Raw genomic sequence first — 21703 nt, 5'->3', positions numbered from 1 at the left:
CATTGTTTTAAACAAAACATTTTAGGGTATTTGTTGCAGCATTTCTTGTTCCCCTGTTGAACTATTTTAAAACTATTAGTTCTGTCACTGGTTGGTAATTCAACTAATATGCAATTATTGTCTTAAGAACTGGAATATAGGATTACTTAAATTAATTCACCATTTATTAGTAAAGCTCTGCAATAATGAGGTATGAAATGCAATTTCCAAATATAATACACATTTAATATTTGCATATATGTTTATTCCTCCCGCTACCCATCCCACCAAAGTTATGTTTTACGGTCCCATATTTGTTTTATTTTTCTTTCTTTTCAGTTAAAGTTGATCTGCAATAAATTATAATTAATAAAGTTAATTTATGATATATAGATAAAGACAAAGTGTGGTACAATTATAGGAATTATCTTTCTCACTCCAAAAAAATCACTTCCCAGATTATTAAGCAACTCAGTTAATACATGGATACTTATAAGCACCAGGCCATTTGTTTGGGGGAAATTATGCATTCATGTAAAATTGAGGAGATCCAACATATTTGCAGTTTTGTTTTCAGCATGTATAAACTACTTGGAATTTTGAATGCATAATTCAAATAATATGACTCAAATAGTCAATTCAAGTAATCTTCCTTGAAAATATGATTTAGGTAATAGTTTAAGTATCTAACTCTTCCAAATTATTACATTCCTATAAACTCTAAGAGCAGGAGGAAGTGGATAACAAGGCAAAGGTTTTAATGACTGGAAGTTGAAAATCATAATTGCATTTTTTTAAAAAAGTTTTCTTTTCTCTGTCTCTAATTTTGTTGTTTGGTTTATTTCCAGTTATAGTACTGTTGGAAAAGATGTAGATTTCAACTAAGTAGGTGTAATTACTGAGATTACTAGCCCAAGTGCTTATTATTCTTAAATTTCATCAGGTTTATGTCTACATATTATTTCTGCCCTTTTTTCTGGACTTAGCTGCCATTTTTGAAATATGTGAACAAGCAACTCCTCTATTCTTTCTTGGATGATTACTACACATCTGTCTTTCTTTCAATTACTCCCCTTGCCTCTCCATTTCTTTAATGTGATCCAAAAACGCCATAATTCTAAATTAGAACCTCTGAATTAATTTTAGGTCAATCTTTGATCAAACAGATTCCAATATTCAATTTTTACCTTTTCACAATATGCAATCCCTTTCAAAAATACTCATATGATGTAAGCATCAGACATGCACTAATAAATGGAAATGTGTATTTCTTCCCACTGTAACAACATCAGTTAAACTACTGTCTTTATATTCATTCTACATGATTTTTTTTTAATTTTAGCTTCTGGATTTGATAGCTGCCATTCAATTCACTTACTTTTGTCTTGTCTATGGAGATTCTCAGTCATCCAGGTCATGGTTGTCCCAAAGGTGCTTTTTTCAAATGGCAACTGGATTTAATTTTTGATTTGAAGACGTTTCACTTCTTATCCAAGAAGCTTCTTCAACCCAAAAACAAAGTCCAGTTGCCATTTGAAAAAAGCACTTTGGGGATTACTTTTGTCTTATTTTCCATTTTTTAAATAGTTTTTTTTATTATCTTAATTGTTTACCTCTTTGGAACAGTGCACATTTATCAGCATAGTAAGATGTAAGTGCTTATTTAAATACATAATTAGTAAAATTATAGTTAGATAGTCTTGACTTTTTTATAATTATTAAGAATATTTTATAGTTAAAGTTCTTTTGCTATGTTTTTGTGATTTTAAAAAAGCAAAAATCTAAGAATATGAATGAAAATAGTCACATAAAGCCTTGACATTGTGCATATAAAATCCACTGTTTTAGTACACTTAAAATGTTGTATTCACTCAGCTGGAATTCTGAAAAAAAAATATGGAAATTATTTCTCCTTTTATTTGGCTGAAGTGTTTGTCTGCATTATCTTTTTAATGAAAAACCATATTCTTGTCCTACTGAAGAACTAATCTTAAGATAGATAAAACTGTCCCTTTATGATTTGCATTTACCCTTTTATTATGAGGAACTAAAATTTTGGAAGAGACTGCTTAGTTCTAATTCTAAGTATTAAAAAAATAAACAAGCAAGAAATAACATCTGAAAGACAAGATGATTTACGAAGAAATGCATAGATTAGGCAACTTGCAACTTGCATTGTAATTTTAGATAACACCAACTGGAGAACTATATATAGCCAATCCTTTTCAATTCCAACTAAATTTATTTGTTAATCAAATTTATATAGCCACTCATCTCTCCCAAGGAGACACAAGAGAAAATACAACTATAAAAAACCTATAGATATCCTACAAAAGTGCAACCCATAATTGAAGAATATAAAAATACCTCCCTCACCATGAATGCTATCTAGACATATCTCCAGTTCATAAGAGGCCCAAGCCTGGTCACATAACCAGCTCTTAAGAGCCTTTCAGAATATCAAAAGGGATGGGGCTATATAGAAGTCTAACTGAATGTGCCCTCAGTTTCAGAATTAATTTTCTGACTGGAGTTCAGGTAAACACTGGGTAATTTCATACCACTAATAATTAATAAAATGAAATTAATTTTATTAATTAATAAACTAATAAAGAACTAATAAATATAGTCTAATAAAATATAAGCTCCTGTATCAAGAGGACAATTTTATATCCTGCAGTGTACCTTATTATTTCCATTATACAGGTAGTCCTTGACTTATAACAGTTTATTTAGTGACCATTTGAAGTTACAATGGCACTGAAAAAATAACTAATGACCATTTTGCACACTAATGACCTCCACAGAATGCACATGGTCATGTGATTTACATTCAGATGCTTGACAAGTGGTTCATATTTATGGTGGTTGCAGTGTCCTGGTGTCATGTGATCATCTTTTGTGACCTTCTGACAAGTAAAGTCAACGGGAAAGCCAGATTAGTAACTGTGTTACTAATTTAACAACTGCAGCGATTCACTTAACAAATGTGGCAAGAAAACTCATAAAATGGGACAAAACTCACTTAACAAATTCCCAGTTAGCAATCTAAATTCTGGGCTCAATTGTAGTTCTACGTTGAGGACTACCTGTATTGTTTGTCTTTTTAAATGTGCTATTTGATTAAAAAAATTTTTTAGATTAAATCCTGACAAACCAGTGGTGGATTCTTACTGGTTTGGACTGGTTCAGTTGAACCGGTAGTGGTTTGATAACCTGGGTCACTGGAACCGACATCAACCCCAGCTTGCCACGCCCCCAAACCGGTTCTTTGCGTGATGGCGGCGGCATCTTGTTTTTCAGTTTCAATTTTAATTGCACTGTGCATGCTCACATAGCGTGCATGAAGTGCACACATGAGCAAACTGGCAGTAGTGCCAGCTGGAACCCACCCCTGCTACAAACACATCCCTTTCCTTAATGTTACCTTTTGAAACAAGCAACAAAGGAACAAAAGAATTCCCAACTGCAAAAAATAAACCCTTTGGAAAATAATTATCATAAAAAGATATTGATATCAGAGACATGTGCAAGAGTAGTTAAATAAGTCAAGTTGATGGTGGTAAATGCACGAGCCAAGTTCTAGTCCTTTTTTACAAGCATCATAGCAAGGTGAGCTTGGATTTCACCATCAGAGCTGCCATCTTGACTTTTTAACATCCTTTCCTGCAGATGCCTTTGCATAATGCACATTTGGGACAGGTATCTTAAAACTCCTACTCACTTGATTCTATGGCAGTAACAGTTAGGTTGTGCCAAATTTGTTTCTCTCGGTCCAGAAGTCCATTTATACTAATTGTTCCATTGTGGGCATTAATGCTGAAAAATGTCTTTAAATACTTGCCATGGGTAATAGAATATCTGCACATAAAAGGTTTAGAAAAAAGAGAGAAGAAAGAGAAAGAGTGAGTTTCAGAGACCTGGAATGCAAAAATTCCTTCATAAAGAAGGACATATAAACTATTGTCAGTCAAGGAAACAGAATTGTGTAGCCATGAATATGGATATGTGTGCTTTGGCTATTCAGAAATCATGAAAAATGAACAGTGATAAACATTTAAAATTCACTGCTGCCAAGATCAAAGCCCCTCTTTTTATGCGCTGAAATATGCTCATACCTGTATTAGAGTGAAGCAAATCTAAAATGCATTATTCATTCTTCTTTCACAGACAGGCTCCCAGCAGGTGAAGGACTCGATTAAAAAGAGACAGTGAAGTGCCACTTGTGAAGTGACTCACACTGGCAACTAAGTTGGGCTACAGCAGTGCATTTTTATTGTGGCTGCTTTGAAACAATGTCAAAGGGAAAAAATACTAAGAGGAGAAAGGCAAAAGAACAACTACCACTTCCATTAAACATAAAGGATAGAAAACCCTTGGAACCAGGAGAACAAAACTGATAGATTTATTTTCACAGATTTTGTGACCCATTTATTTTGCTTAGTTTAGCTTTCCTTCCTTCTCTACCTCTCAGAGCAGGAAACTTTATGAAAGTTTCCTTTTTCTGAATCCCAATGAAGCAAGGGATACCATGCAAGCAGGAGATTTATCTATAACCTCCATTGCAATAAAATAACTACATGTGTAATGTTCAGTTATACAGCACCCAAAGGCCTACACCAATGATCTTGGGAAGTATTCTTCAATGTCACTAAAAACCATATAATAATATTATGTCCAGTCATATCTCTATCCAGGCATATTTTAAGATTTGGGGTGTACCTGATTGGACTGTCAATGTCATCTGGATCTCTGGCACTCACAGTTCCCACAAATGAGCCATTCAAGTTGTCTTCAGCAACCTCCATAAAGAATTCCTCTAATAGAAACACTGGAGGTTCATCAGCATCCTTCACTATGATCCTGAGAATTGTTTCATCTTCAAACTTAGCGTCTTTTTCAAGGAAGTGCTTTTCAACATGCCGGTTAACGCCTTTAACTTTTATTTTGTATGCCCTTTGGCTTTCGTAATCAACTGTCTATAAAAAGAAGAAGAAGAAGAAAATTGGATACTGAGAAATTAACAACAATAAGCAGGTAATTGAGAAACATTGCTTCAGTTTCACAGGGAATGTTTTCAAAATAGGCATGTTATCCAATATTTTTCTGCCCTAAGGGGAAGAAAATGTTAGTGTAATCCTCATGTGCATACTTTTTTCAGTTACCTTTCTTACTAGTTGGCTTTGGTAATATAAATTACTGTATGGTGTTTCACTTTGTCCAGTGATCTGGCACCTTCCATGGGTTTCCCATCCAAGAGAAAGAGAATCATCATGAACAAATCCCTCCAATGTTTCCCAGCCAGGAAGCATGGGGAGATAAGGAAGAAGCAGAATTGTGGAGACAGGAGTTAGATTTAACAGTTTAGCAGATTAACAGAATTGGATGGGACCTTATAGGTCATCTTTCCAACCCCCCACTTAAGCAGGAGACCCTACACCACTTCTGAAAAATGAGAGTCCAATCTCTTCTTGAAAGTCTCAAGTGATGAAGCCCTCACAACTTCCAAATGCAAGCTTTCCATTGGTTGATTGTTCCCACTGTCAGAAAGATCCTCCGTATTTCTAGTTTGAATCTCTCCTTGGTCAGTTTTCATCCATTAATCCTTGTCCAACCTTCAGGATCACTTCTGGAATGGAATGGAACAGCCACTGCCATCTTGCCATGGCCAACTTTCAGATACCATCTTGCCATAGCCAACTCACTAAAGCCATCTCTCTGTGGCCAATCCAACATGGTTATTTCAGTGCAGACATCTTGCCACAGCCAACTCATTATGGATAACTTGCTGTGGGACAATAGCATGCGGGATAACTAAGCACAATAAATGTTGTCTGCCACTGTTTCTTCAACATTATTTTCACTGCCAAAAAAATGGAAATAATGTAGAAGAAACAGTGGCAAATAACATCTATTGCATTGAGTTATGCTATGTCAATTGTCCGGTAGGGAGTTGTCCCATGGCAAATTGGCTACAGTGAGTTGGCCGATCCCTTCTGGGTTGAGGGGAGAAGCAGCAGAACATACAGTCTTTGCAATGAACATATATGATTATTCCATAAAAACAGAAACAGCATTAGTTGCTTCCCTTTACAGCCATTTCATCCTGGACTGCTGGATTGGGTTCTGTGCTGATTTCATTTATTTTTCTTTCAATTGATCTAATGGTGGTCTGTAAAAATCCGTGACCCGTCAAAACCACGCTTGACTAAACCGCGCCCGATTAAACCACGTCGCTGATGTCATCAACAGGGCGACAACAGCCAGCGCGGAGAAAGAAGGGTGCTTTAAATAGCGCTTTGAAAGCAAGCCAATTCAACTTAAGGTAAGGGTTAGCTTTAGGGTTAGCTTTAGGGTTAGGTTAAGGGTTAGGGTTAGGGTTAGGTTAAGGGTTAGGGTTAGGTTTAGGGTTAGGTTAAGGGTTAGGTTTAGGGTTAGGTTTAGGATTAGGGGGGTTAGGTTTAGGTTTAGGGGTTAATTTTAGGTTTAGGGTTTACAGCGTGCTCCTGTCTCCGCGCTGTTGTCGCCCTGTTAATGACGTCAGCAATGCGGTTTAGTCGGGCGCGGTTTAGTCGAGCGCGGTTTTGTGGTGGAACCGTAAAAATCACTATAGGTACTCTTGGTCATTGTCTCTTACTCTTTTTTTGCAGCATATCATTGCCCATCCTTGAACTTTCCTTCTGGCATCCATTTCATTTCCACCCATTCTGTGTCCACTATACTGCAACCTTTTTAAGTATTTCAATAGCAACACAGGTATGTCAGAAGGAAGTTACACAATTGCAATGAATGCTATTCCTTTACTTCTAAGAATATGGACCATCAGTTCTCTGTTTCCCCAAAATTTCTATGGGCCTACAGTGGAATGAAGGAATAATTTGTGTCTTTTGGATTGATACAATAAGGTGAGTAATGAGTGGGAACACTATAGAATATATGAAGGATATGTGTGGAAACATTTTGGAAAGCAAAGGAAAAGAATGGGGGCTGTTGAGAAGAAAACAGTTCCTAAAATAAAAAAAAGGATAGACCCTGGGAGATCCTCTCAATAGAGGCCATTCATTAAGGCTTGCCTTTCATATACAGATTAGAAGGCTGAAATGCAGGGACAGACCAATCGTAAAAGCCATAGTCTGAGCACAAATCCAGCTTCATTGCCAAACCACTACAAACCAGACTAGAATTTTAAAAGCAACATGGGAAGTAAGTAGTTTAGCCTGCAGTGCAAAATTAGACTTAATAAGGACTGCTGGAAAGAGTTATTTCAAGCTAAGCCAAGAGAACACATTTCTTGAGACAACCTGAAGCCAGCAGAGTTTAGCAAAGAATATTTAACTTTCTCAGTCAAGAGTGATTAACACTGTTTGTTTCTAGGTATGCAACAAGTAAACTGCCCATTTTATGAATACATTATTTATATTGATCATGCGTATATAGGATGAAATCTTGGAAAAGAGGATGAAACAGCTTTTAGAGTTATTACAACTTCTTCCCATCTGAACTTATAATGAGTAAAGCTATTTGATGTTGCCTCGTTCCCTGTTTGTAATGTTACAGATCACATCTCACCTTGTTCAATATGACAATTCCTTCCTGGGTGTCAGTATTAGTAATGATACAAATGATACGAGGGTTATCATCTTCTATTATATAATCCATAGCTGCATTGTCTCCTATGTCACTGTCATTTGCCATGATTTTTCCAAGGATGGTGCCCACGGGAGCTGCCTCGGATACATTCATTTCATAACGCTCTTAAAGAAAAGGCAATTATCAGTACAAGCCTGATTAAACGTTCATTGTTCATTTGAAGCAACACAATGTACAGTAAATTGTGATCCTTTCTGAGAATCACATTGTTATGTAAAGAAGTATTGTAACAAATATTTCTTTGTTTGGTCTATTAGCTCATTGTCTTTAACAGCTTTTGACTGTTTAATTTAACCATTCTTGAATTTCAAAAGAAGAAGCTGTGTAGAGGGTTTTTTTTAAAGTATTGCAATATAGAACTGCTAAATCTCTTGTGTATGAAGTTTTTCCTTTTAACCTGACACGTTTATATCCTTATTTATAATTAGAATAACACCAGTGAATAGTAGAACATCAAAATATAGCAAATTTCTTAAATTTGAATACCAATCAATTTGAAAATCCATTTCCCAAAGCAGATAAAATAAAGAAAGTTCAACCAACTTTTCCCTGTTATATCCATATTATTGTCACCTTTTTAAATTGACTCATATCAAGAGATTGCTATCTCCTCTACTCCCCTCTCCCTTGGAAGCTTTTTTCACACATCAAACACATTGGTTCTGCTATCAGAACATGAGATGCCCTCAAAAGCCTTTTCTCCCCTTGCTTTTATCTGATTCTTTTTTCTCTGTTTTCTTTTCCTAATTGGGAAATGAAAGAACTGGTCTTCTGATGTGTCTCCTTCGTTCAGAGCAACCAATAATAAATACATAAATAACAACCACAAAATCCAATATACGTATTAAAAGAAAAAGAAAAACAAATACATTAAGGCAACTACAGTAAGGTTTCATCACATAAAAGTCTTCTGTTCTTACGTATGCAAATCAAGATTCTTCTGAACTGTTTTATTCAAATTACCTTATAAATTTACTCATAACAAATTAAGAATAGAGGCTCTCTCCCCTACCCTTTAACTAGTTACTTTGTATGTAGCATTATTTGATTTTGTTGCCTATTTTTTAAAACTTCAAAATGGAATTTTGTGGATAACTGGGAGCCACTGTTTAAAGAAATTTAGATAACATGACTGCTCTTGTTACTGAGTCGTGTCTCGGTAAGTTGATGGGAACTCTCCTGAGATGGCATGAAAATAACACTGCAAATTTGAGATCCTTTCTCTGTTTTAAGCCAAGAGGTGTTTTCATTTTCTTAAATTAAAAATCGGTTGGATTGCTATGAACGACTTTGCTTTCCGTGTTATTCCATATTAGTTTATCACTTCACTACTTCATCTTCCTAGGATTTTTGTTCTTAAATAACTCTTATTTCAGCTCTTCGACATATATTGCGTATATCATATTGCCAAACCTGAATAGTTGTGTGTTAATCCTCCAGTAAAGGAAGACAGGAAAGGAAGTAGCTTTAAAAATGAAGCAGAGAGGAAAATAATTCCTTCCGGTAGCATAATAATTACTATTTTTAAAAAATTATGAGCTTCCAAGTCTTTTTATGCATGACAACATTAGCCTAAAATAATTGGCTTCAGTAAATTAAAGTTAGAGGCACATTGTTATGGTTTATTTTTTAAATTTACTATATGCTCAACTCCAATGGAATTTTTAATGCTTTTAGGGATAGATGATGACAAACAAATAGCAATAGCACTTAGACTTACATACCACTTCACACTGCTTTATAGTCCTCTTTAAGTGGTTTACAGAGTCAGCATATTGCCCCCAACCATCTGGGCAGTGGTGGGAACGGCTGCTGCCACTGCCGGTTCGCTCATTACTGTGCATGCATCCACAGTGCTGAAAAAAATGCTTCTGTGCATGCGCAGAAGGAAAAAAACAAGATAGAATCGGTTTGGGGGTGGGGGATGGCAGGCCAAGTTACTACCTACTTGGCCGAACCATTCCGAACTGGTAGGAACCCACCTCTGAATCTGGATCCCCTTACTACAATCTATTTTGTTTTATTGTTTTACTGTTTTTTATAGTTTTATGATTGTTTTATTCATTAATTTTATTGTTGGGGGCGATATGCTGACTGTAAACTTCTTAGAGAGAGCTGTAAAAGCAATGTGAAGTGGAATATAAGTCTAAGTGCTATTGCTATTGTCAGAATTGGTATCTGGTTATTGTTGTGAGCACTCCAGATTTGCTTAAGCCATATAAATATTTTAAAATAAATAATCAGTTCAATCAATCTTGGGTCCCTTCTATGAAACCATTGTGTTTTGTATGAAGTGGGGAAAACTCAGGTGATATATTTTTGTTTTAACAAGGCTGGTACACCATGTAGATGCTACCTGGGAAAGACACATTGTCTCTCTATTTTATTTATATTCTGGTAACTGTTAGGGTGGACTACCATGAGGTACTTTATATAAAATTCTTCTAAAAAATAATTAAGTAATTTCAGGTAGAACAACATACAGCTGGTTTCTCAATCCCAGTGCTAATTTAAACTTGAAATGTTGGATAAGGTACTTTCACTTGTAGTAAGTTTAGTTGCCAGTAGAGGTCCTTCTCAGTTATTGTAAGAGAAATTGGCAAGTACCAGCTTAGGAAACGTATGGAAGGACATTCATACATTATCCAATGTATATCCAATATATATTGAGCTTGGAAGTATCTTCAAGTCGTTTTTCTCCTCAGAAAAGATCTCCAAATCGACTTAAACTGTATTTTTAACTGTCTTACTATTGGTTTTAATGGCAATGTTTAGCATTTATAGTTTGTATTGATTATATTGATTCATTTGAAATATGATTATAGTTTAAAGGTTTCATTCTTAAACATATTCCAGTGAATAAATAAAAAATGTAGGACTGACAATGCCTAGGAATATAATGACTGCTGTATTAAATTAGTGCAGCTCTGCTTGTCCTAGGCAAGAATGGGGTGGGGGAATCTTCCTAACTTCCTTATCCACTTATTATTATTATGGTTGGTTGCACAGTCAGCCAGATGTTTAGACTAGATTTGGCATTTTTATCTACCAGAAAATTCTTCCCAAGGACCTGGAATAGACAGATCCTGTTGTTTGATGGTATTAAAGGTATTGTTGCAGGATGTAAACTGTTCCAAGCTGCCTTTTGCAATTCACTGATGGTGATATTGTCAATGGTAATGGTGTTCAGATGGGGCTCCATATGCTTTAGGATTGTACCCAAGGCACTATCACTACTATCTTCACTTTCTTTTGCTAGAAATGCTTATATCTACCTGTATTCTGTTATTTTCTTGAGCTCTTTCTCGCTATTCTGCTGTCTCCAGATACTGCCATATCCAATAATCAGACTTTTTTGTCTTTCTTATTGACAATTGTTAAGTCTGGGGTTATGTGGCAGGTGCTTGTCTATTTGAATTTTAAAGTCCCAGGACACTTTAACTTCTTCATTTTCTATTATTTGCAGGGGTGGAATTCTACCAGTTCAGACTGGTTTTGGCAAACTTGTAGCTCCAAAGATCAGCTGGTAGCAAAATGTGTGCTCAGCGAACCATTTGTTAAACTAATAAAATCCCACCCCTGATTATTTGGTCTAACTATCCTTCCATTCTTGCTGGAAGACAAATGATTATGGAAATAGAATATGATATTATTATATTTATTATATTAAAATAAATATATTCCAGAAATTATTGTTACATAGTATTTATATATCAGTACTAAGAATTCAGTGGCAAAACAAATTTTCTTAAGGTTCCTTGATGAGAGTAATCAAGCTCATACATAATAATTATTAAATGTAGACTAGCTTTCAATTACTGTTAACATACTAAGAATACAATATTTATGCATGGGTATTCAAATGGTAAATAATGATGAAAATACATTCAACTTACTATGCTGAAAACGAGGGGGATTGTCATTAACATCAGAGAGATTAATAGTCACTGTTGTTGTACCTGAAGGTCCACCAATTTGTTCAAATGTAGCTTTGATAACAACAAAATATTTATCTTGGGTTTCTCTGTCCCCTGGGTAGGCTGTTCTGACCACACCTATAAAATATAAAACAAACAGAGAACAACCATTTTGTGACAAACGATAAACCAAGAGCATGATCTGGATAATTCTTTCATATTAGATTTACAAAAGAAATTTGTCAAAACTTGGATGAATCTTGTGAGAAGGAATAAAAAAGAAATTAAAAAAATCAAATTCTCTGACGTTATTTGAATGGACTAAAGCTTAAAATTGTTAGAAATGAAAAGGAAGAATAGAAAATAGATCATTTGACCAAGGTTACAATATATTGTTCTTGTTTTTTCTGAAAACCTTTAATAGACTTTTGCTGAAATGACAATATTGTATGAATTTCTTTATAAATAAGAAATGGGCCATGTGATGAAGATATCATTGTTTACACATTAAAAGAAAGTAAAATGTTACTAATATTGTTTATACTTCTTATGGGAATTACTTCTTTGTGTATTTCCTTTTTTCCTTTATTATAAACAATTTTTTTCTTTTTTTCTTTGCACTTTTTATTTTCTGTCTACTCTTCTTTCTTTTGGATCGCATCAGTTTTTATTATTGCAATTATAATCTTTAATAATTTTTTTTTTTTTAAAAAAAAAGAGAGAATAGCCATTGTGGATTAAACCAAAAACACTACTACTATAATTTGCTTCTCTCCAGTGGTCAACCAGATGTGATGTAAGAGCAAAGAGTAAATATAGTCAAATTGGGGTTGTTATGTTAATTTTATACATAAATTAAAAATGATCAATCAATAAATGTGATAATGATAATTATTCATAGTGTTATTTTCAATAGCTTTATCCAAACAATTGCTACCTGAATTTTTTCCCCTTTTGGTATGACCTGAATTTCTCCCATTCAGCTTCATTAGAGTTTACCTGAATTCTAATACTAAATAAAGAAGAAAAACCTGCCCTATTCACTTTATTTTTTATAGCTCTGTCCTAATATAGCTTCTAAGATGCAGACCTCCAAACATTATACTCTTTCCACAAATGTAAATTCCCCAGAACCTCAATATCTTGCTAGCTCTGATTTGCATTCTACACTATTATTTTGAAATGTCATGGCCACATAGTATTCCAAATACTCTTGCATTTTAAAATGATCTGGATGATATTTATCAACCTCACTGTCTTTTAGAGACCAAATTTCAAACTTATAGTATAGGATATTTTGTTTTATAGTAGACTTACATCTCTGCATAGAGAAAGAAATCATATAACTTATATTCAGTTTTATAATGTATTAAATATGGGAGGAAAGCCAAAATGTTGTGATAGTATATGTTTGTTTACCCAAGGAAGTTTGTTAGCTTGAAACTAGATCACAATAGGGCAAGCCCTTGATTCAGTAAATAGTACTTGTTGTGGCTCGCCAGCAGCCAGAGGAGCTGGCAGCAGATTTGACAGCAGTTTTGGACAGTGAGGAGATTGGTGAGGAACATGGGCCCGTCTGGGGAAGGCTCTGATGAGGGTTCTGGGTTGGAGGCAGAGAGGGGGCCAGAGCAGTATGCCAGTTATCAGCTGCCTTCAAAGTCTGACATCAGTGAGGCAGACAAACAGCTATTCTCAGTGTGTGCATGCACAGAGTTGCCAGATGAAGGGAACAGCTAAAAAACAGGGGTCAACTTGGGAGTAAGGTTTACAGGTGGACAATGAATGGCCCCTCCCAGAGGAAATAAAAGATGAGTAAAAGGGAAGTGGAGTTTGCAGGAGACAACTAGTTTGCTTAATGGGCTCAGACTCTCTGAGACTCCTTGCCAAGTTTTGCAGATATCGGCCTAGCAGCTCTCTATGCCAGATAAGGTCTATGACTGTAAATCCTCCCTTGAAAGACTTTGCTGTATGTGAATGAGCAGAATTCACAGTAAATTAATAAAAGGGGTTTTTGACGGGACCAGGAGTTTTATTCAAGCTCTTGGGAAGTCTAGGTCAGAACACAGGGACGTGCAGTCACTAGAGGCAAGGAAGGCGTGGCCTCACCAGTCATGAGGAAAAGGAAAGAATTTAAAGAATTTTTTTAAAATAATTAAAGCCAAGGTAGTTGCTGCCAGATTCACAGTGACTTGGAACAGTGCTTTGTGTTAACCATAGGAGGAGGCCAGAGAACTAGGAGCCTCTTTTGCATAAGGAATTTTTCACCTTTTAAGAGTTAAGCAAGGGTTAACAAGCAAAAAAATCCTTATGCAAATGAGGCACGTATCTCTTGCCTCCTGTAAAGGGCATTTTTAGAGGGTTTTTTAGAGTTCTCTGGGAGCAACTAGCTCAGTCTGACAGAGCTCTGGCCTTTCATGAGGGGAGGGCAGGGCAGGGCAGGGCAGGGAGAAGCAGAGTTGAAATTGTCTCTGAAACAGCTGGAAAAGGTGCATGTGTGGGGAGGGGGGAGGAATTCAAAAAGTTTGATCAGAAGGCAGCAGGGGAAGTGGGGTATGGCAGAGGAGCTGCTTTCAAGCCTTTGGAAAATATATCCAATCCAACTTCTGTGTTTGTGTTTGAGAGTGAGTGAATAAGAGAGGGATCAAAGTTCTCTGTGTGCGTGTGTCTGTTTAAGAGAGGGGGGAGGGAGGGAGAGAGGGAGGAAGGAGGGGGGAGGGAGAAGAAAAAGAATGGGAAAATTTATTTTGCAAGGGGGGAAAATGATGTCGCTTTAAATCAGAACTGAGCATGCCTGGCTGTGGAATTCTGGGAGTTGAAGTCCACAAGTCTAAAAAGTGCCTCACCAGGCCTAAAGCTGACCACACGTCACTGTCAGAACAATACTGTACATGTGGCTTTCCAATTTTCTAAATGAGATAGGTGGTACACAAATCAAACAAATAAATAATAAATAACATAATCTTACTGAATTAAATCCCATTTATTTGCTTGAAGTATTCATAAAAATGAATCTAATAAAATTATAGACTACAGTATACTTAAGTGATTTATTGGTGATACTTAACTTAGAAAAGAAACAATACCTGAAGTTGGTTCCACAGAAAAATAGGGCTGTTCTGGCAGAATACTGTAAATCAGACGAACACCTGTTGGGTATGTTGCCGTCACCTGAATGACTGAGGTACCTGAGAAAACATTGGATGAAAGATCCAGCTGTTATAAGAATATTGATTTTTGGACAGAGACTTGCTCACCTCAGTTATGATATTTTGTTGCATTTCTATTTATTCTATAATATTAGTCCTTTAATAATAGTTTTTGGGTTTTTTTGATGTGGTAGCTCAGTGGTTAAGACACTGAGCTTGTTGATCAGAAAGTTCAGCGGTTCAAATCTCTAGCACTGCATAATGGGGTGAGCTCTCATTACTTGTCCCAGCTTCTACCAAACTAGCAGTTTGAAAGCATGTAAAAAATTCAAGTAGAAAAATAGGAACCAACTTTGGTGGGAAGGTAACAGCATTCTGTGTGCCTTTGGCATTTAGTTATGCTGGCCACATGACCACAGAGAGGTCTTTGGACAGTGCTGGCTCTTCGGCTTTGAAACGGAGATGGGCACTACCCCCTAGAATCAAAAACGACTAGCACATATGTGCAAGGGGAATCTTTACCTTTACCTTTATCTTTAAAGGCTTTTTTAGACCAAAGTGAACAAAGTGAACAAAGGCCAAAATCCATTTTTTAAGAAAATAATATGTATTTTCATCAAGATTACAATCCTTGATCTAAAGATGTCAAATTCCTTTAGAACATGAAATATGATCTTGCTGAGATCCTTGGTGGAGTTCCCTACTTCATGAGTGATGAAGAAGTAGAATCTGTCTTTAGTTGAAAGTAAGCACTGTCTTAATGTTATCCATTTATTTAGTGATGTGCAAATACCTGTCCTTTATGGAAGCCCACATTGTGAATGATAAGGAAGCTGATTTTGGTTGTCCATGGGAGTAAGATGGAGTTTCTTTGTAACTGTTTTATGTTCTGCATTTTTGTATTTATATGAGGAATGAGGGCCACTATGGTCATAAAAACTGAACAATGTCAGGGATGCAATGATAGTTGGACTATAATAAGCTTTTAAGCTGCTTCACAAATCAATGTGCCACCTTTGGTTCTACAAGTAAAATAATGTGCCACTTCATGACATTTGCTGTCTTCTCTGACAATTCCAGAAGAAACTTCCAATAAGATATGGAAAGAAGCTGGAATACACTTTGGTGCATGAGCCTCTTGGGAGCTTTCAGGAGACATAAAACACATTGAAGAGGTTCATATCATATGGGGGACTGAGGCAAAGCTGTGCCATTCGAACCTGGGCAGATAAATGAATCCATTTAGAAGCATCACCTACAGATACAGTGACCATATTTTCTTGGAAAATATGTCCCCGAAAAGGGGACAAATCTGAAATACGTTCATGAGGATAAACAACTTGCTTCCTCTTTACAATAAGTGTTTTTTTAAAAATATTTATAAGTTTGCTTTACAAAGAAAATTTAAGAGCAACCATCTCCCCCGCAAAAAAAAAAACTTTAGAAGAAAAATGTTTTCTGATAAAAATACTTAAAATGAAACAGTAAATGTAACTTTAACTTAAAAAGACAATTCCATTTCCCTTTTTTTTCTCATGTTTATGAGAAGATTAGGTATTAAATGTATCATTGTACAGTAAAAGTTAAGAGATCAAAACACTTGCCAAGGTTGAAAGTGACTGTATGAAAAATAAAGAAATCTAAAGGACAGTTTTCTGAAATATACAGAAAACTGTATATTTCAGTTTTCTGAAATATACAGAAAATATGCCCTTTATTATAAAGCATGAATTATTACAGTACCTATAGAGGGCAGAACAGCCTTTTCAGATAACTGAATATAAGACACCAGCTCCAGTAAAAGCCTTTTTCAAGGCTCATGTTTGAGATGGAATTCCTGATGGATTCTACCTGATGGAATCCATCTTCCTGAAGGATTCTAACCTATAGCTATAGGATATATCTATGCTATATCCTACTTTCATATCCTTTGATGTCCTTATCTTAAACAGTATGATATGGTAGAGTCTAAACTTGGCAATTTTAAGAATTAGGAACTTCAACTGCCAGCAGGGTTGGCTGAGGAATTCTGGGAATTGAAGTCCACAAGTTTTAAAGTTGCCAAGGTTGGACAGTCCTGGTCTAGTCCTACTCACATTTGCATAAATCATATTGTTTTATCTACATGGTGGAAAATTTATTTTTAATGAAAGCTTAGTGAGAATACATCTCCTTATGAGCCAGGTTTTAATTTAAGAATAACACTAGTATATGACAATTAATCATAAATGAGAAAGCAGAATATATCTGTCATTGGAGACCCTTTGTAATAAATAAATTAATGACGATACTTGAATTATATTCAGATTTACTATTATTCTCCATGGAAGTAGTAAACCTGATGAATGGAATTCAGGTTAAACAACTTAAACTGATGTTGTCAGTAATTTTAATACTGCTATTAACATTTATTGGCTATCCCCATAATTCCTTAGCTTGTTTAAGCTAAGGAACAATGGCTTGTTTAAAATTATGTTTTATTGCACTCCAGCCTGAATGTCTATACATTTTATAAATCAGTAAAATGAAGAAAAATGGATACAAAATGGTCAAACTGCTAAGGCATGATTTTTCCCCTTTCTCCCCAATATTATTTATGCATTAATAGTCCCCTTTTTAATATATACTTTCTGCGTTTGAAAGTGTACATGCTCTTGTGTATGCATGTGAGCTGCTCTATTCTTTTAATTTTCCAATTGCAGTAGAGTGAAAAGATATAATATAAGATTCTGGTCAGGGCAAAAAAAAAAAAGCAATTGCCGTGTATCAATTTCTAATTTAATGCCTATGGTTTGAAAGAAAGAAACTCCAAACAAACTATGATCCTCAAACAGGATTCTGATAGCTTTTCATATCCTTGAGGTCTGGAATGAGCATTTTCTACTTAAGAACAGATACTACAATCCATCTATTGAAGACAATTTCATCTCTACTTGGGAATTGTCTTGTCTCCTGGATCTAATTCTGATACTATCCCAAGGGCCTTTTGAGAGATTATACCCATGGGGAAATATTCCCTAGCATTCTCTCTCTCTTTTTTTTCTCAGATCACTATGATAAAAACTCATATCCAACTCATTTCTCAACCAGGTTTTAAATTTAAATACAGATCAACCTCCCTGTCAGGCAAAAGAAGACCTACAGCATTTGCTAAGGCTTGGAGTATCACATTCTTCCATCAGTTACTGGATGTTTTACATATAAATTCATCAGGAGACCCCAAAGGATTTTTTTAAAAAAACTAAGATATTATCTGTTTAAAAAAAGTTGATAGGAAAAATGATTGCTGTGAAACCATTAGAAAATCCCCAGGCATTCTTTAAAGTAACAACTTCCATAATGTGTTACAGGCAATCCATGCTACAGCGCCCACATTGCTTACATTCTGGGCTTAATGTAAAATGTTTAACCCATAAAGCTCTTTATGATTTGGCAATAGATTAACCTTCAGGATCATATTAGTAATAATAATATCACTTAGACTTCTATACCACTTCATAATGCTTTACAGCGTTCTCTAAGCAGTTTACAATGTCATCATTTCAAAGGTCTCTTAAGCCCCACCCGTGCCGGCAGGCCTGACATCTCCAGGGAACTCATAAGGTGGCTTCCAGTATTATTAATATCCCTCCATCTATTATTTCTTTTCTTATTTTAGTTCTGCTTTTAGTTTTTAATGATTTTAAAATAATCATTATTATATAATAGTTGAGGTAATTATTGTTTTATGTTTTTATTGTTTTATTGGATTGTTGCATGCTGCCCTTTCATGAGATGGGTATAGATGTAGTATTCAGCAGGTTCTGGAGAACCAGTAGCAGAAATTTTGAGTAGTTCAGAGAACCGGTAAATACTACCTCTGACTGGTCCTGCCCCCAGCTATTCTCTGCCTCCTGTAGATCAGGAGGAAATGGGGATTTTGCAGTAACCTTCCCCTGGAGTGGGCAGGGAATGGACATTTTACAGTATTCTTCCCCTGCCACTCCCACAAAGCCATGCCCACCAGGCCATGCCATACCCATCAAGCCACGCCCAGAGAACTAGTAGTAAAAAACCTTGAAACCCACCACTGGATGGGTGCCATATAAATTTGATTAATAAACAAAATGAACAGCTGAAAAATGGACATGAGTTTCTGGATTGTAAGCCACCCAGAGTTACCTTGAGGCAAGATGGACAGCTGGTAAATTTTACAAATAAATGCATAAATAAATGCATAAATAAATGCATAAATAAATGCATAAATAAATGCATAAATAAATGCATAAATAAATGCATAAATGCATAAATGCATAAATGCATAAATGCATAAATAAATACATACATACATACATACATACATACATACATACATACATACATACATACATAGTTAGCTACTGGGATTGCTTATGCTTTATATAAGCATATGTTTCTAATTTTAACCTAACTATGGATGTTTTAATGGATTGATTGGGTACCATCAAGTCACTATTGACATTTAGAAACCACATAGACCAATTTTCTCCATAACAACCAGTACCTAACCTGATCTTTTGGGTCTTCTAATTGTGTACTCATAGCCACTGTAACCAAATCCATCCACTTTGCTGCTGGTCATCCTCATTCATCACTTTCCTTCTGTCTTTCCCCATATTAAAGCCTTCTTCAGAGGGTTATGTCTTCCCAAAACATTTAGTTTGTAGGATAATTTGAACCTGGTCATTTGTGCTTTGAGTGAGAACTCTGGATTGATTAATTCAGTGATGTATGTGTTTGTTTTGTTGACTGTCCATAGTATTCTCCACCAACATCAAAATCCAAAAGTATCAATACTCTTTTTATCCTCCTTCTTCAAAATTCAACTTTTGTTTCCACAGAATATCACAGGGAACACCATGGCTTGCATGATTCTTACCTTTGCAGATATACACGCATCACAGCATTTTTGGGATCTTTATGGCTGCTCTACTAAATGCTCTGCATTGCATTTATTGTATGCCTTTTCCTTTACTGTTGAATGTCTTGTTATTATATATCTTGTGAGTTGCATATCTTGGGATTCTTTCATGATTGCAGCAGGATATCAATGTAATAATTAAAAAAATAGACAACTGTCATGCTAGGTGTGTGCCATTTTATTAGAAGAACAGTGTAAACTCTTAATTCGGCTTCAATCACTGGGATACCTAGTTAATTAGTGATGTTAATTGGAGAATGCACTCCAATTTGATGAAGCTTTAATTGAAATGTGCCACTGAGTGGCACTCCAGGCTGAAATATCGCCCCCCCCCTTCAAAGCATTAGATCAGTAGAAGCACACTGCCTCATTCTAGATGCAAGGACCTTCTATCTTTGCATATGTAGGCCCCTGCAGAAGGAAAGCAGCCAGCTGAATTGTGTTCATGTCAGCTTCACTGAGGCCCAGTGACTTGATTTTGCAAGTCAGTGTGCCATCTTGAATTAAATCATTTTAACAGTTGAGACAGTTGCTGAAAATAGAATGGAGGTGCCTCTGAAGAGATCATGAAAAAGAATGGGGTTTTTTTTCAAGTTTCTCTGTATTCCTGAGGGAGGGGGGGTGGAATCCTCTGGAGGTTTAACAGCTGCATGTTTTTTAAATGAGTGGACTTCTTAAAGCAGCCACATTTTTTTTTCAATTTGAGAACTTGTGACTGTCACATTCCTGTGGTGTTTTTCCTAATCAGCATTTTCCTAATCAAACATTTGAAAGCATTATTGAAAACACTAAATATGAATATCAGGGAAGCTAAAAGAGAATTATGGGGATTTTTTTTTTTAAAAAAGCCTTTTAAATGAAACTTCTGGTCTACCAAAATGACTAATACAAATGGTGTATTCTAATCATGCTCATATTTGGAGATACGTGTTTGTTGACATTTCAGCTACATGAACTATGTTTTGGAAAAATGCCTAAGGGAATACTATGCAGTTCCATTTTCAAAAGGCATCATTTACTGTTATGGTTTCCTTGAGTCTAATGAAATGTACATGGAGGAGGAGGAAGCTTTCAGATAGTGTGCTGAATCTTGAAACAAAGGTGCATTGATATTGATTCTTGAACAATTTTGCCCTCCTTTGACTGAGATGCCAGTTGTAACCCTTTTTGTAACAAGAGACCTTTGTGATGGTGATCTATGGTTTCATCACCTTTAGGTTAGACTACTACAACATGATCTTTTAGGGCTATCTTTGAAGACCACTTGGAAACTGTAGTGCCAAAATAACAGCAGAGTAACACCTTTGCTATTTGTGGCTGCAAAGTTGGCACTTAGTTAAAAATGCTGGAGATTACCTTCTTGTCTCTGAGCTATGTTTTATACCATGGGTGTCATGAGACATATCATCATGTATCCCAATACTTTTTGCCTTTGAGGAGCCAGGGTGGGTGTGGCCTGTGTGTGTTGCATCCAGCCTGTGGACCACCAGTTTGACAGGCCTGTTTTAGACTGTTTCTTCTGAGGAGAATCTCCCTGCCCTTTTGTTCCTTTAGAGAAGAGATGACTCTGGTTCCTCTCCTGGATAAGGCTATGGGATATAGATATGGAGATATTTACAATATATGTGATCCATATTGTACACTAAGAGCTTCTGCACTGGAGATAAATTCCTTGTGTGTCTAATAACACTTGGCCAAATACACGAGTTCTACTCTATTCTATATTTTTAATCTTTTATGTGATGGCCTTTGTGTCAAGAAGCAGCTTCACTTTTGAGGTCAGATTAGCAATTTCCATGCAAAGCTTTCAGAAGGTAGTTAAATGTTCATATCCCTGTTGTGCTTTTGTTAGTTATGTGGTATGGCTTGCTTTCTGTTATTACCTTGATTTTTCCCCAATCAATTTAATTAATTTCAAAAAATATATTGTAATTGTTTCTTGTCATAGAAATCTGAGTAATGTAAATCAACATCTCCTGGAACTAAATAGATTATATGTGTTACAGATGTAACAGTATCTGAAAAATAACTGAAATTAATTTGAATGCACTTTAAGTGTAGGATGCTGCTTT

At 35.7% G+C, this 21703-nt stretch overlaps 1 protein-coding gene across 1 annotated transcript in view; it reads right to left on the bottom strand.

Annotated features, from left to right (window-relative positions):
* The window catches only part of LOC116512454 (cadherin-19-like), a 50363-nt gene that overhangs the window by 22139 nt on the left and 6521 nt on the right, over positions 1–21703 (bottom strand). Inside the window, exons 3-7 of the mRNA XM_032222942.1 lie at positions 14630–14731; positions 11526–11684; positions 7549–7733; positions 4702–4958; positions 3704–3840 (exon numbers count right to left, since the gene is read on the bottom strand). Coding sequence (XP_032078833.1) covers positions 3704–3840; positions 4702–4958; positions 7549–7733; positions 11526–11684; positions 14630–14731 — 840 coding nt within the window. The remainder of the gene's footprint in view (positions 1–3703; positions 3841–4701; positions 4959–7548; positions 7734–11525; positions 11685–14629; positions 14732–21703) is intronic.

Source organism: Thamnophis elegans, chromosome 8, assembly GCF_009769535.1.
Source record: "Thamnophis elegans isolate rThaEle1 chromosome 8, rThaEle1.pri, whole genome shotgun sequence".
Lineage (NCBI taxonomy): Eukaryota > Metazoa > Chordata > Lepidosauria > Squamata > Colubridae > Thamnophis > Thamnophis elegans.
This window is presented reverse-complemented; position numbering and strand designations above follow the sequence as displayed.